Here is a 15,689-nt window from a genome sequence, read left to right on the forward strand (position 1 = left end):
GTCCTGATGAGGTGTACATTAGGGGTGAGGGGTATCCTTATGCCCTTGTCCTCAGCTCTCTCTGTCTCAGGCTATTATCATTGGGCTTCACTGAAGTTAAAATCGATTCTCTTCTTCTCCAACTTTGAATAACATACCTGTCTAACACCTGTCCCTCACACAACTTATCTGTGGTATAGCAAAAACTAAGCTTGCCTATTCTTGTTCACATTATAGGCTAATCAAATTTATATTGCAAGTTGGCTGTTTGCCTTCTTTCAAATGGTTGTAGGCTATGCCACAATGTTGTCTATGTAAACGTCACTTAATCATCTACAGGTGCAAATCTGTGTTTATACTACTCAGGCAGTTAGCTTACGCATTATATTTATGTCCTTGTTGTGAGAATGTAGAAGTTTGCCATAGACTTGTTAATTTCATGCTCAGAGCCACTAATCACAGGTTTATATTTTACAGAAGAGACTGTGAGAGTGTGGTGAGAATTAATGATAATAAATTATATTTCTTTAAAATTGGCCTCACAATTCAATATACAGTGCATATATACAAGAAGGCTGTGAAAATTTGTCTTTATTGTTTAACCATTTTGATCTTTTGTTGAAAAAATTCACAAAAATACACTGCTCTCATGGATATCAAACAAAACACAGGTTTATAAAAAAATATATCTTTGTTAAATATAGGTGTGCAACAATTATTGCACAAATATATTTCCCCTATAAATACATATGAGAGAAATATATGTAAATATATGATATTTTAATATTTTTTTTAGTACACCTGGGTGACTAGGAACAGGAAGTTCCATGACTTCCTGTTTCACATGGGTATAAATATGAGGTAACACATAGGCCAAATTCCCTTAGTCATTCATAACAATGGGTAAGACCAAGGAATATAGCTGTGATGTGCAGCAAAAGGTTGTTGAGCTTCACAAAATGGGAAATAGCTATAAGAAAATAGTACAAGCATTGAAAATGCCCATTTCCACCATCAGGGCAATAATTACGAAGTTCCAGTCAACTGGAAATGTTATGAATCAACCTGAATTGGACGTGTGTCTATATTGTTTCAACGCACTTTGAAGAGGATGGTTCGAGTGGCCAAAAAATCTAAAAGGATCTCAGTTGGAGAATTGCAGAAGTTAGTTGCTTCTTGGGGTCAGAAAGTCTCCAAAACTACACTCCGAAGTCACCTACATCACCACAAGTTGTTTGGAAGGGTTTCAAGAAAAAAGCCATTACTCTCATCCAAAAACAAACTCAACCATCTTCAGTTTGCCAGACACTACTGGAACTTCAAATGGGATCGGGTTCTAGGGTCAGATGAAACCAAAATAGAGATTTTTGGAAATAAACACCAGAGGTGGTTTTAGCGTACACAGAGAGGTAGCCATATGGAACAGTACATCATGTCCACAGTTAAATATGGTGGTGGCTCTTTAATGTCTTGGGGCTGTTTTTCTTCCAGAGACATTTTGTTAGGATACATGGCATCATGGACTCTATCAAATACCAACAGATATTAAATGAAAACCTGACTGTCTCTGCCAGAAAGCTTAAAATAGGCCATGGTTGGATCTTCCAGCAGGACAAGGATCCAAAACATACTGCACATCACAATCAACAGACAAATAGATTACTGACCACAAAATCAAGGTCCTCTCATGGCCATCCCAGTCCCCTGACTTGAACCCCAAAGAAAACATGTGAGGTGAACTGAAAAGTAGAGTCCGCTAACGTGGACCTCGAAATGTGAAGGATCTGGAGAGATTCTGTATGGAGGAATGGTCTCAGATCCCTTGCCATGTATTCTCCAACCTCATCAGGCATTATAGGAGAAGACTCTGAACTGTTATCTTGGCAAAGGAAGGTAGCACAAAGTATTGACTAAAAGGGTGCCAATAATTGTGGCACACATATATACTCAGCATAAAAAGAAATGTCCCCTCACATTCAACTGCTTTTATTTCCATCTTTTATTTAAATTTTGCATTAACATAAAAACATTCAACAACTGAGACATAAACAAGTTTCACAGATATTTGACGAACAGAAATGGAATAGTGAGTCTGAACAAAGGGGGGGGGGGGGGGGGGGTGACACGGTTACATGTAACTTTCCACTGCGGGTACAATCAGCTGTCCTTCCTGTCTCCCTGTAGCACTATCTTAGGCATCTTACATTACAGACATTGCAGTTTATTGCGCCAAAACACATCTGCAGTCCTCATGCGTCCCTGCAGCAGGTCTCTGGCATGTTCACGCAGGTGAGCAGGAACCCTAGACATCTTTCTTCTGGTGTTTTTCACAGTCAGTAGAAGGTCTCTTTAATGTCCTAAGTTATTGTAACTGTGACCTTAATTGCCTACTGCCTGTAAACTGTTCGTGTCTTAAGTACTATCCCACAGGTGCATGTGCAATAATTGTTTATAATTCATTGAACAAGCATGAAAAACATCGTTTAAACCCTTTCCAATAAAGATCTGTGAAGCTTATTTGGATTTTACAAAAATATCTTTAAAATACAGTCTCCTGAAAAAGGGATGTTTCTTTTTTGCTGAGTATACTTAACAACGATATTTTTTTGAGAAACCTGTGTGTTTGGTTTGCAATTGTTTGATATGAGAGCAGAGTATTTTTGTGAATTTTTTTAACAAAAGATCAAAAAGGTTAAAAAATTAAGACAATTTTTCACAGCCTTCTTTGTTCATATTTACCAAGGGTGCCAATATTAGTGGAGGGCACTTTGTGTATATATCAAAACACAATGAATAGAGGGTTAGTGTGATGTTTTTTCATTATAGGGGCAGACAATATCAAGAAATACTGGAGCCGGTACTACCAAGGCTCTCAAGGAGTGGTATTCATTCTTGACAGTACTGTTTCGGATGAGAAGATGGAGGCTTGCCGATCTGAGCTCCATTTGGCCCTGCAGCACCCTCAGCTCTGCACACTCCCCTTCCTCATCCTTGCCAACCACCAAGATTCACCAGCTGCCCGTTCTGTCCCAGAGGTAAGGTAACTTTCCATACCAAATATAGCACTCAGGGACCTTCCTGGGCCTTAGCACCATTTTCCTCTCTGAACCTCCTCCACCATAGGTCGCTGGCTCCCACATGTACACACACTCTGAAGTGTTTGGACTGAGCAATGGGAACTGTGCATTTCTCAGGCTGTGGTGTGTTGTTGCCACGCAATAAGAGCTGATGTTGACAGTGTAAGAGGTACTCCCCCCGTCAGTCCTTTCCAGAGCGAGAGCTGATTGCGTAAACATGGAATGACGTGGGCTGTCTGAGTAATGGTCTGTGTATATGCTGAGGAAACCTTAGAAAGAGGTGGATCGCTTAAGGCAGAGAAGACTCCAAGTAACAATTGAGGATGGATCTGATGGTTTGAATCTGGCAAGTTAAAACTCTTCTAACACCAGTAAACAAATTTAGGAATTTGAACTGAGTAAAGCACCAAATAAAACTCATAAACTCTAATAGGTGTGGGTAACCTGCTAAGGTAAAACAACCTCCTTTCATTTGTTTCTATTAAAATTACAGTATCGAGTACTGGTAGCTTGCTAATACTGAATACTACTACTACTGTTATTACTACTACTACTACTACTACTACTACTACTACTACTACTACTAATAATAATAAAGATACTATACAGAAAAAGTACTAGTGCTAATGCATTGTTAGGCCTCAACCTTCAACAACTTTTGTTAACCTAAAATTACCTACATAAATTATTAAGTTTACACAGATTGAAACAATTTGATGAAACTGCCTTGAGGAGGATATATGTCTCTTTTTCTTCAAGAAATTCTGAGGAGGGTTTAAGAAACATAAGCGCCTCCAAGGACTCAGTGTTGTCGAATGTGGCTGGTGGGATTTGTACTCAATCGGCCAAGGTTGGGCACTGATTTTGGGTGAGAAGGTTGGTATCCAGTTCATCTCAAAGGTGTTCAGTGGGTTTGAGGTCAGGGCTCTTGCAGGTTACTTGAGTTCTTCCACTCCAACTTTGGCAAACCATGCTCTCATGGAGCTCGCTTTGTGCACAGGGGCATTGTTTGGGCAGGTTTGGTCCTCTTGGTTCCACTGAAGGGAACTTGTAATGCTACAGCATACAATATAAAGACATTCTAGACAAATGTGTGCTTCCAATTTTGTGGCAACAGTTAAGGGAAGACCCACATATCAGTGAGATGGCCAGGTGTCCATGTAAGATTTAATTGGTCTTATTGGGCTTTAATTTGAATGTGGTGGCATGGCGACGCAGATGCTCCAGGGCCTCTAGTTTGATCCTGAGCTTTGGTTAATGTCTGTTTGGACATTTTGTGCACATTCTCCCCATGTCCCTGTGGGTTCCCTCTGGGATCTCCGGTTTCCTCCCACCTCTCAAAAACATGGCAGTAGGTGGCTTGGCTAATATAAATTGCCCCAAGGTGTGAATGAGTGTGTAAATGTGTGTGTGCATGGAGCCTGTGATGGACTGGTGTGTTATCCAGTGTGTATTTTCATGCCTCATGCCTAGTTTCCCAGGATAGGCTCCAGATCCACTGTGACCCTGAGCAGGACTTTCAGTGGTTACTGAAAGTGAGTGAGTATGAGTGAGTTATTAGAATGATTCATTTTGAATATTCAGATTTTTCTTTCATCATCAGAGTAAAAATTAGTTACGAGAACGATCTGAAATGTTGTATTCACACTTGTTCTGTGATTAATCTGTTCACTTATAATGGTAACCAAGTACAAAATTCAACATATTGTTAGTATTAGTATATTTCCATCGCTTGAGAACATAATGTAAGCTTTAACAGATAAGCCAAGATCATATTTTCTGTGCTGTGGATGTGCATTACAATGATAGCAGGATAGAGCGCAGATCAGAAGGAGCACACTATCAGTTTCATATTCATTCTCCTGCCTCCCTGCAATGTTTATCCATACAAAGTTCTATATGTTTGGAGCGCTTCCTCAGCATGTTATGCAGTATTTATTTGTCACAACCAAACCAAAAGAGACTGTTTACATCCTATGTTTCCGTGGAGCAGATAATGTGGACACAGTGTGAGCCAACAACATGGCCGATCAATTCCTCAATGCAATTTAACATCACATTGAATCCCAAATGACTGGTTTTGTGTATGTGAACTAAGGAACAAACCTCTCCCAAAAGCATTCATGATATGGTCAGGTGAAAAGTGTTACATCACTGATATCCAACCATCCATTTTCTATACTGCTTACCATACTGGGTCACGGGGAACCTGGAGCGTATCCCAGGGAGCATGGGGTACAAGGCGATGTACACCCTGGACGGGGTGCCAGTCCATCGCAGGGCACATTCACACATCCATTCATACACTACAGACACTTTGGACATGCCAATCAGTCTACCATACATGTCTTTGGACTGGGGGACGAAATTGGAGGACCCGGAGGAAACCCTGCAGCACGGGAAGAACATGTAAACAGGGCTGCGGTGGGAATTGAACCCCTAACCCTGGATGTGTGAGGCGAACGTGCTAACCACTAAGAATGGAAGAGCTCCCAACTGAGGGTAATGTAAGATCAAACACTATTTCCTTTTCCCAAATGAATGCACATTACTTTTCCTTCTGTAAGGAGTTTCATGCTGACCTAAAACTATAACAGTTCCTCATAGTCTTTTCATAATAAAGTGTGATCTGTGGATTTAAATGACTCCAAAACTCCCTAGTGCTTTTCAGTCTGCAGAGTAGGTCACTCATTGATGGGACCTGCTGGGCGCAACATAATATTATGAAATGTGGCTTTTCATTAATGAGTCGACTCACAGTGTTCACACAAAACATCTTCCACCAACCTTGTGTCTGACCACTTTTGGTGCCACAAACAGGAGCTGTCATCCCAGGGTGCCGTACAGGAAGCGGGTGCTGACGTTCACTGGCGATACCAGTTATGTCACCGGCTAACAAACATGAGTCACTGGGGAGGGAGTGAGAAAAGTGACATCAGCTATTGTGGCTGCATCTGAAAGAGACACCCAGACTCATCCAGTGTGGTTCTGATCAGGGCAGAGAGGCTTCATGTAAGATGTTTTGGCTAGCTGACTTTTTGCTTATTTTCACTTCTGTATGGAGCACTAATGTAACTAAATATGAATATATTATTCAGATTGAACAGATAATGTATTCTAAACAGATACAAATACAGATATGAATAGGAAGTGCACTGTTAGATTTATTTCTGGAAAGGGCTTCTGGTTATAGGTTCTGGTTCTGTTGGAGAGACTAGAGGTATGCATAACGGGGTGGGGGGAATTAGGTTTTTACTGTCAAGTGGGTGAGCAGTCAGATATGAAACTTGAGAGAAAAAAAAATGACATTCATTAATATAAGTGAGAGTCTCTAAAAGATGCATTTAGCATTTATTCATTCATTCTTAGTAACTGCCTGGTCAGGATCTCTGTGGTTCAAATTAGGCCAGTAGTTTCTTTATGTTTTTAAATATTAGAAGGAAATATCATAGGCTGGTACAAACAAACAAACAAACAAACAAACAAACAAACAAACAAAAAACCCCAATAACTGTGCAAGTAGGATGAGCACATCACTCATGCACATCCCTGGAGTGATGTACTGTAGCTGTGGTTGAGGAACTATCAGAACCAGAATTCACACACCATGATGACATTGATGGCATCATTTAGCTCTGGGTGCTTTTCAGTGTTTCCAGGGGCATAAAACCCCTAGCAAAAAATGATGGAATCACCACACTTAGAGGATTCTCACCTGGCTTGTTTACTTCGCAGCAAATAAACAAATCATAGATATGACACAAAACAATTTTTGTTTAATAGCTGAACATTCTGGCTTCGAGAAACATACCTCAAACAAATTTAATTAAATTGTTTTAATTAATGGCATATTTGTTTTCCAGATCAAGTAGAGGAAAAAATTATGGAATCACTCAATGTTGAGGAAGAAATTATGGAATCACCTTGAAATTTGCATTTCTAAAACAAATACCAGCGCAAGTCTAAAAATGCAAATTAGTCTCCAGTTAAAAGAGAGTGCTTACAGACCTTAAAGGAGTGGTTACAGACTTTAACCTTGGACTTTCTGAAAGGAAACATGGCCCCAACAAGGGACCAGTGGAAAGGATTATAAAACTCCTTCAAGAAGGAAATCCAACATATAGAGAGGCAAAATATATGATATTAATTAAAGTAATTTCATTTAACTTGTTTGAGGTATGTTTCACGAAGCCAGAATGTTCAGCTATTAAACAAAAATTGTTTTGTGTCATATCTGTGCTTTGTTTAATTGCTACGAAGTAAAAAATCCAGGTGAATATCCTCTAAGTGTGGTGATTCCGTCATTTTTACCAGGGACTGTAATGGTAGGGTTCATATTTAATTAAAAAAAAAAGACTTCCAGGCTAGGCCATGACCAATTCAGGCTCACAGTAAATCCAAATACACTACCACACAGATACAGATAAGGATACAGATAGTGGCACTGTATTACATCCCTAATATGGAGGTCATATACTGCAGTTGTGTTTCAGACAAGCTTCCTGTGGCATAAAACTAAAAATAAACAGCTTTCCCTTTTTCAGGCTCAGGGACAATTCAAATTCCTTCAGCCATTATCCCAATAAAGTATCATTTCACAGATACACAGAATTCAACATCAGTTCTATGAGTAGATTAGTGCTTCACTTTGTTGAACTTCACATTCTGTAAGCCTACATGATTGTGTGCCAGCCTTATGATAATTGTGACAATATGGCACAGGTTTTAGTTCTTCCATGGCATTTTCGCAAAGAGTCGATGAGGAAGTCTCAAATTGATATTCAAATATCCTCAAGGTAAATTGGCCACACATCGTTTTTTTTTTTTTTGCCTCATTGGGATCATCAGTTCTGGTCTGTTGAAAGCCATCCTGTTTAGGCTATGCTTTTCTTTGGATATTGTTTTACTGATGGAAGTAGCAGTGTGATTGACCTCACTTTTCTGTTTGCAAACATTAAAACACAGCGACTTTGACTCAGAGCGGTTGTTTTTGCTTCCAGTGCCAAATTAGTTCCCATTCTAAGTCAGCCTACAGCAAGGCGTGAACTGACCTTCCTGTTAACTGACCTTCTTAGCTTAATCCTATGGACGAACTGTGTGTGAGTCTGAGTCTTCCAGGTGAGTGGTCACAGTTAAGACTAGTATTTCAGCCTCTTGTTAGTGTTCTTATTAGTCTGAGTCTGAGGTCAGCTCATCAAAGACGAAGGGGTGAACCGATGAACTCGAGTCAACCCAGATTTCTATCTGCCTTTGTCTTCATATCCCCCTCTTTCAAGCTTACTTTCACATCATTTCTCTTTTGTATAATCAGTTTCCAAATGATTGGCATTGTGAGCAGAAATGGTTGTCGAAATCAACATTAGACACAATGATTTAAATTGTTTAAGTTAAGTTGTTTCAGGGGTTTTATCAACTATTCGATGACACCAATTTGGAAGCACTTTGAAAGGAAGGCCTTCCACAACAATATAATGACCCCGAGTATTAATACAAATCAATATAAATGGTTTTGGGACACAATATCAGTGCTTATCACTGGTTTCCAATGTAACTAGTACAGTATTCCCATTTGTTAGTTTCACCGCAGAATTCCAATAGTAAAGTCCTCACCATGTGAACATGACCACACTCTTGTCCATAAACTCATAACTTGTAAATTGTTGAGATTTTGGCAACTTTCCCAACCTCTTGTTTTCCATGGTACATTGGCAATGTGTTTGGTCTGCCAAGCCTTGATGAAGTGATGGACATGATCAATGCCCAAATTGTTTGGAACATGCATATTTGCAGAGCCTTGACCCAATTGCAGCATAATCCTGTTAGCAAAATGCAAAGCATGCCCAAGGCTAGGCAAATACCACTTGTTATTCATTGTTTTGCTGCCACATTGAGTAGTAAAGCAAGTAGCAGATATGGCTCACTGGTAAGAAAAAAAAAACAGAAGTAGGCACAAGACTTGACAAACACAATTGGTTTGTAACAGTATTTCTACATTCCACTTGCTCTGAAGCACAGGTGATTCTTCTGCTTGATTGATAGTCTGAGTCATTTCCTTTGGGTTACTTTTAGCACCCAGGGTCTGTACGTAGTACCTCACCTGAACGACTAGGTGCTGTGTTGGTTGTCCCAACAGCAATTGACAAGCCAGACAGAGCTCTTGATCTCACATCTCTAGATTTGAAAGTCAACTGTAATGAGTCATTTGACACCAATGCAGACTGCATGACACATGGGCCATGAGAGTCTTTTTGACAGAAGGCAGAGCTTTCACAATTATGAATGTAGTCAGAAAACTGAGGGTGACCACACACTGTCCATATGCAGATTTTCTATCTCTGGCAAGGATGTTGACAGCAGGTGGTGAATTGCATGCACTGTCGGTCACATGAAGAGCCTGTATTGGGAACCGGACATAAAACATGTCATGCTAAGGCCAAGCCCATGCTTTCCTACCAGATATTAATGCCATGGTATTTTAATAAAGCTATTTGATTTTGCAGATGAGAATATACCCAAGCATATTTAAGTGATTTTCATCCTCAATGGCCTAAAGATCAGTATCAATACTTTGAGTAATTCTCAGTCTCAATAAAATATTGTATTGGCACTATTCATGAGTAATATATTTTAATATCTGGCAAGGTCATGGTAGAAACCCTTGTAACTTATTAATTAAGGAGTCTGGTGGATCTGGTGGAGAGCAAAACTTTTATTAACAATCCAAATGGACAAGCAAAAGACATTCAAAAATAGACAATCATGCAAACAGAATAAAGCTGAAATAACAAAACAAAAAGGACAAAATCAGAAAAACAAACAGGAAATATGCTCAGAAATTCAAATCAGTATGAAATAACAAAACCTCACCCTGAACCTGTCAGGGATCATGTTCTTAAATACACAGAATGAATGAATGATACTGAGGTGTGTGAGAAGGAAATAAGGTTCACAGGCAGAGCCAGAACAAGGAATTGGAACAGGATGCAAAATAAAAGCACATGTCACATATATTGAACACGCTGTGCTAGTTGCACCCGGAAATGCACCATGTGCTGAACAGAATTTGTTACAGTGACAATTTTGATATACGGTCTTCACTAGTTCCGAATGAACCCACTCGGGAAGGTTTAATATCTACATGTTGTTCTACATTTTAGTGTAGGTTTGCCAAGCCAGCTGGGTCACTCAAGTTGATGAGAATGGCCAGAGGATGAGTGTGATGTAGTGGGGACCTAGTGGCTACCCATATGGGGTCATGATCATGATTGCTATTAGTACTTGTCAAGGAAATGAACAAATGGGAATAGCTCACTAGTTGAATAGTTCACTTGAGCTCTATTGAAAACCCGAGGTCTGAAGTGAAGAGGGAAATCCAAATGCAGAAATCGAAGAATATAAAAGTGTTGGAAATGCTCTGTACGGAGAAGTGGTCCAAAATCTTCTACAAATGCCTCCAACAGTTTTAGATAGTACAGGGCATGGTTCAGTGCTGTTATTCTATCCAGGAGAGACTTCACCAAATATCCATTGTAGTTGTGTTGATCATTTTTGTATGCTTATTAAATATTTATGGGACAAATGTAAATGAGACAAAAAATGTTATTGAAGCCATTCTGTTTATGAGCTGCTACTTACGTGATAGCTCTCTGTATTATGAATGAGGTGTCAGTAGTAGTGAAGGTAAAGTAAACAAACTATGTGTCCCACAGAGCAGATTTAGTCACTTACCAACACAGAACCAGCCTACGCCACCCGGAACACGTTGTGTCATCATGCATAATCAGCCAGGTCATCACTGCCCACTACTAACACACAATGTTTCCTCAAAGTTCTGTCACCATGTGTAAGAACTGATATCGTCTTTCTCTTTCCCCAAGGACAGAAATCTGATCTGAAATTGGGAAAATGTTTTACATAAAACACCCTTGGAAAAAAAATCTTTTCACAGATAACAGAATCTGGATTAGATTGTTATATACGTTTCGTTACAGCGTTGTACTCACAATCACCAAACATGTATACCAGTTCGTAATGTTCTGCCAAAATTTGCACGCAACTTTTCAAGCTGGAGAACAGCTATTGCACATGTGTAGCGCACATTGTGATGAAGGGAAAGCAGGCTCATGGACTGTTGACTGCTGTTGAATGCAAGCTAGTTACCACTAGCATATGGTGATATGTTAGTGATTTGGTGTTAGTGCTGGATCACTGGATTGTGCTTTATAAGAATCAGTGGGCCTGTAAATGCCTTGCTGGGCCACTGTGTATGACTTATTTTATACTAGTGAAACATACATAAGGCAGAATTCCTTGTTGACACCAATCTCCTGTTGTTGGGGCCCAAACAGGAAGTAAGTTGAAAGAGGGGAGTCATGTGTTGATACAACACTTTAACAAAGCAGGCTGTGTGGATGCTTTGACTTGATGGGCTGTTGCTTGCTTTATAAATGTTTCCTGATCATAGGCTGGCTAAGTTAATGGCTATATTACTGCTAATTACATTTACCAGTGCTACTGTGCTACCAATGCTAAATACTGTCTGTTCACACAACAGGACATACTGAATCATTTGAACCATTTATTATTCACTGATTCAGCTTAAATCTTATTGTTAATATTCAACTATGAGTTATTCAGTAAAACCAATTGTAAGATGCTGTTGAAAGCTTGATTCTGATTGATAAGAAGGTGTTGATAAAATTCCGATAGCATAAGCTTTGACAGTAGTTCTGGCTGCAAGGTTTATATTAAAGCACTTGTTCTAATACATTATCTATAGTGTCACGTACCGTGGGTGGAGACGGAAGCAAATGCAGGTGACAGAATCAGGCAGAATAATCCAAGGGGAAAAGACAAAGCTTGTGGTTGATAAACAGGCGAGGGTCAGGCGATCAGGCAAACAAACAAAATGGGGCTTAGCAGAAATCGAGGTCGGGGACGGAAACACTGGTCAAAGATAACTTAGTAAACGCACGTGAAAAGGGCTTAGAGAATGGCTGAGAAACAAGTCAACAGAACATTATTTGCAAAGTCTCTTCGCTTTTAAAGTCTCTCTTATGCTGTGGTGTGAGTGTGTTTATAATGAGATGCAGGTGTGTGTGATTAGAACTCCGGGTAGGCGAGCGCATGCGTGTGTGGGAAGTGTAGTCCTCAGCGGCCATGTTTGTAGTTAGCGGTGCTTCCCTGGAAATCGAGTCGTGGCTGGGCTGAGATATGGCATATAGTAGCAACTTAAACAGCAACTTGTATGCCATATGCTCCACATTTAATCCACAGATTAAAAAGATTGTAATTGATGATGTGGTTTTCTGTACTGAGACATTTATCAAACACTTTTGTAAGGAGTCTCCAGTGTCAGTGATTTGTAACAGTCAAAGGTCAAGCTTTAATTTTACATTTTCCAACAAGGGAGAGACTCCAGGTTAGAGGACAAGCTGAGAGTTTGTCATATTAACTTCAAGAGAGAGAGAGAGAGAGAGACAGAGAGAGAGAGAGAGAGAGAGAGAGAGAGATGAGAGGCTGGTGAGGAAATGACTTTTCATATCTTATATAAGTGATAACGGGACCATTCCACAACATTAACTATAACTATAAACTGATCATTTTGTTGTTTTTTAATTAGAAGAACATTGTTTGTGTTGTCAAATTGGTATAAGTTGTAGAAGAGGAATAAAACACTTCAGGATGTGCTGTTATTAAGAAAAATCAGCTTTGGGCCACTAATTTTTTTCACATCACCCTGCCATTGATTATAATAACAGCACGCAATGTCATGTTTTATTTATGCTTTTTGATATGACTCTCAGCTAAGATAAAATATTACTTCTAGTCATCACTACCAGTTGCAGTTTTATTTAAACCACGTAACCCAATTTAATGAAATTTAGCAGTACATATGTTGTACATACCTATATTATCATTCCACATGACCTTTTTCTTTATTAATAACTTTGCTCCAAATACACATGGATGAAATTATTCAATGTAGATAAAAGAGATAAAACAATCTACTAAAATTTGTACTGATGTTTTTACAAGTAGAACAAAAAAAGTCATTTTTGTTGCAAAATTAAAAGACCTTTAGGCTGCAGTTGATTTTAACATGTGTAGAGAGCAGTGTGGAATCTCTTTATTCATTGTGCTTTTAATTATTTACATTTGCATCCTTAATACACTGGAATATGAAAGCATGTGTGCTAGTCCATGACTTTGATGACATGACCCTTATGTTTCCTTTAAGTGAATATGCCAGAACCAGAGTGTTGTTCAGCCCATCATGTTCCCTGACTTTAGCAGCTTTCCTGTGCTTCAGTTCTCTTCGAAGAAAACAATGCCTGTTATGAGTTAATTCACATCTGGTTTCAGTGCAGCAAAGTTAAAGCTGTTGTTGCTTATACATTGTGACAAAGCAATGCCACCCATGTGAGCAAGCTTTCAAACTGCATTCAGTGCTTTAATGCTGGACTGCCTCTGAGCAAAATACATCTGTTTGTTCATCATCTACTTATGTCATAATTCATTAGGTTTAAACCAAACACACAGATGTTTGATGCACCCGATACTCTTCCACCTTGTATATCCACCATTTCAAACATATAATCAGTTGCGCAAATTCGCTGTTTGACACTCCATTGGTTCCCATATGAACCATGGTTGGTTTGTGTCATTTGTTTGTTGAATCTCAAAAACAATTATTTGTGCATGCCTGCATCACTCATTCTAAATTTCCTTCTTAATCTGGACAAGTGTCTTGGAAAACTTTTTAGTTGAGTGTTGATTGTTGTAATGTGATTGTATTCCAAACTGGGAACATCCCATCATATGTCAGCTGAACATGAATAAACACCCTACTTTGGCACAAGAAAATGAACTTGCTGGGACATTTTTCTTTAACTGCAAATTCCAGAAACTTTGATAGCTTTTGAATTGGTCTTCAAGGCAGAATGGGCAGCTGGATGTGTGTGTATGTGTGTGTGTGTGTGTGTGTGTGTGTGTGTGTGTGTGTGTGTATGCCTATTTTGGCTTACCTTTTCTGTTCAATAACTGTTCTTGGTTTTACTTAAAAGGTGCAATTGTTCTTCATGTAGGTAGACCTTCTGTCTAGTAAAGATCATTTAGTACATACAACAATTTGTAAAGATCATCAAGTACATACAAAGCCACTCACACTGTAATCAGAATTAAAAAAAACAAAACTGCAAATGCCAAAAGACTGACTAATGCAGATATTAAATTCACAAACATTCATGCTAGTTTTGTTTATAATAGTAATAGTAATAGTAGTTTTGTTTTATAAATAGTAAAATGGAAGTGTCACATCCACCACACCAAGACATTATACTTCCATGCCTGCAGAGAGCTCCCTCCCCTGAATACTAACAATGTTTTCTTCTACAAATCCAACTCTATATGAATGCAAAGATTCATATAACACGAAGCCTTGCCTTTTCAAGGAATCCTGAGGAACCCCACATGAACACGGACAGTAATCTGAGCTCAGGATCGAACCTGGGACCCTGGAGCTATACGGTGGCAAGACTACCTGCTTCCATAATCTAATGAATCCACAGGGCATTATGGGAAGGTGTTTTTAATTGACTACACAGCTCTGGCACCTTTGACATGGTCCTGAAATGTCGAGTAAATTATAGACTTTGTATTTACAACCACTAGAATGTAGTGTTGCATCAATCAATCAATCAATCAATCAACCAATCAATCATCTATCTATCTATCTATCTATCTATCCACGTATCTAGATATCAGTATGTCCATCTTTATGTCTGTCTGTCTAGATGTAGTGTAACTTTTCAAACGGTTAGCTTTAATATTGGCCTGTGACTACTTGACTAATTTAAATCATTCTTGCACTACAAAGAGATTGTGGTTTATGGTGGTGGTTCCATTAAACAAGTGTTGTTACTTTATCATCCAATCAGATTTTAGAGTCTTTCTTTTTAACTGTACTTTTCCATTACATACCCGCTAATATTTCAATGTTTTTCCATGGAAGTCTTTCATGTGAGGTCTATAACATCCATCAATACCGTCCCATATTCATAACATAGAAGGAAAGCACCACAGGAAGGGCAGAACAATTGAAAGCTTCCTTTAAGTGGCTTTCTCATTATGCATTAATAGTTAAATCTCTCCTCAGTCTGTCTGCACTTTTAAACAAGCCATGCAGATACAAGGCACAAGGTGTGTCGCTCTAACATGCCTAGCCCAAGCCAGCTGTGTCTAGACATAGTAACCAAACAAACATGTCTAGCATGAACAAACCCGAGTCGTTTTTATGCGCACAGAGACTGCATGTTATAAAAGCCGTACCTACTTGTGTGGTATGAAACAACACTGATTCTACTCACTTATCCAAACACAAACACGCACAACATCACTGAGCCTTTTGAGGAAGCGGAGTTAATTGCCACAAGCAAACACTCTTCTTTATGTAAAGGAAATCCATGAGTAGGTACATTGTGCAATTCATTCATTTGGTGCCAAACATGCCAGAAAGACTTGAGTTTATATCATATTGACACTTTTAATACTTTTCAATTAGAGCAGTGAGGTATAAAAAGGACAGCTTAAAAGGAAGGAAACTGCAATACGACCACAGCCTGAATAGGAAAA

General features: G+C 39.1%; 1 protein-coding gene and 1 long non-coding RNA gene across 6 annotated transcripts in view; both read left to right on the forward strand.

Moving 5' to 3' along the window:
- Positions 1–15,689, forward strand: part of arl15a (ADP-ribosylation factor-like 15a) — an 83,415-nt gene that overhangs the window by 35,196 nt on the left and 32,530 nt on the right. For 3 of the 4 annotated variants that reach the window (XM_053653724.1, XM_053653727.1, XM_053653725.1), the window contains one exon: positions 2,806–3,014. In XM_053653724.1, coding sequence (XP_053509699.1) covers positions 2,806–3,014 — 209 coding nt within the window. Of the gene's footprint in view, positions 1–2,805; positions 3,015–3,102; positions 3,757–15,689 lie in introns of those variants that run through there. The other variant, XM_053653726.1, reaches the window with a different exon arrangement.
- LOC128625440 (uncharacterized) lies at positions 3,765–13,894 on the forward strand. Of its 2 annotated transcripts, XR_008388943.1 has the most exons (5): positions 3,765–3,932; positions 4,530–5,563; positions 5,877–6,068; positions 12,465–12,578; positions 13,297–13,894. It is a non-coding gene; the product is annotated as an uncharacterized LOC128625440 (long non-coding RNA). The 2 variants fall into 2 exon arrangements; XR_008388942.1 differs by having other exon boundaries at positions 3,765–5,563.

The sequence above is a fragment of the Ictalurus furcatus genome, chromosome 22 (assembly GCF_023375685.1).
Source record: "Ictalurus furcatus strain D&B chromosome 22, Billie_1.0, whole genome shotgun sequence".
NCBI classification, from domain to species: Eukaryota; Metazoa; Chordata; class Actinopteri; order Siluriformes; family Ictaluridae; genus Ictalurus; species Ictalurus furcatus.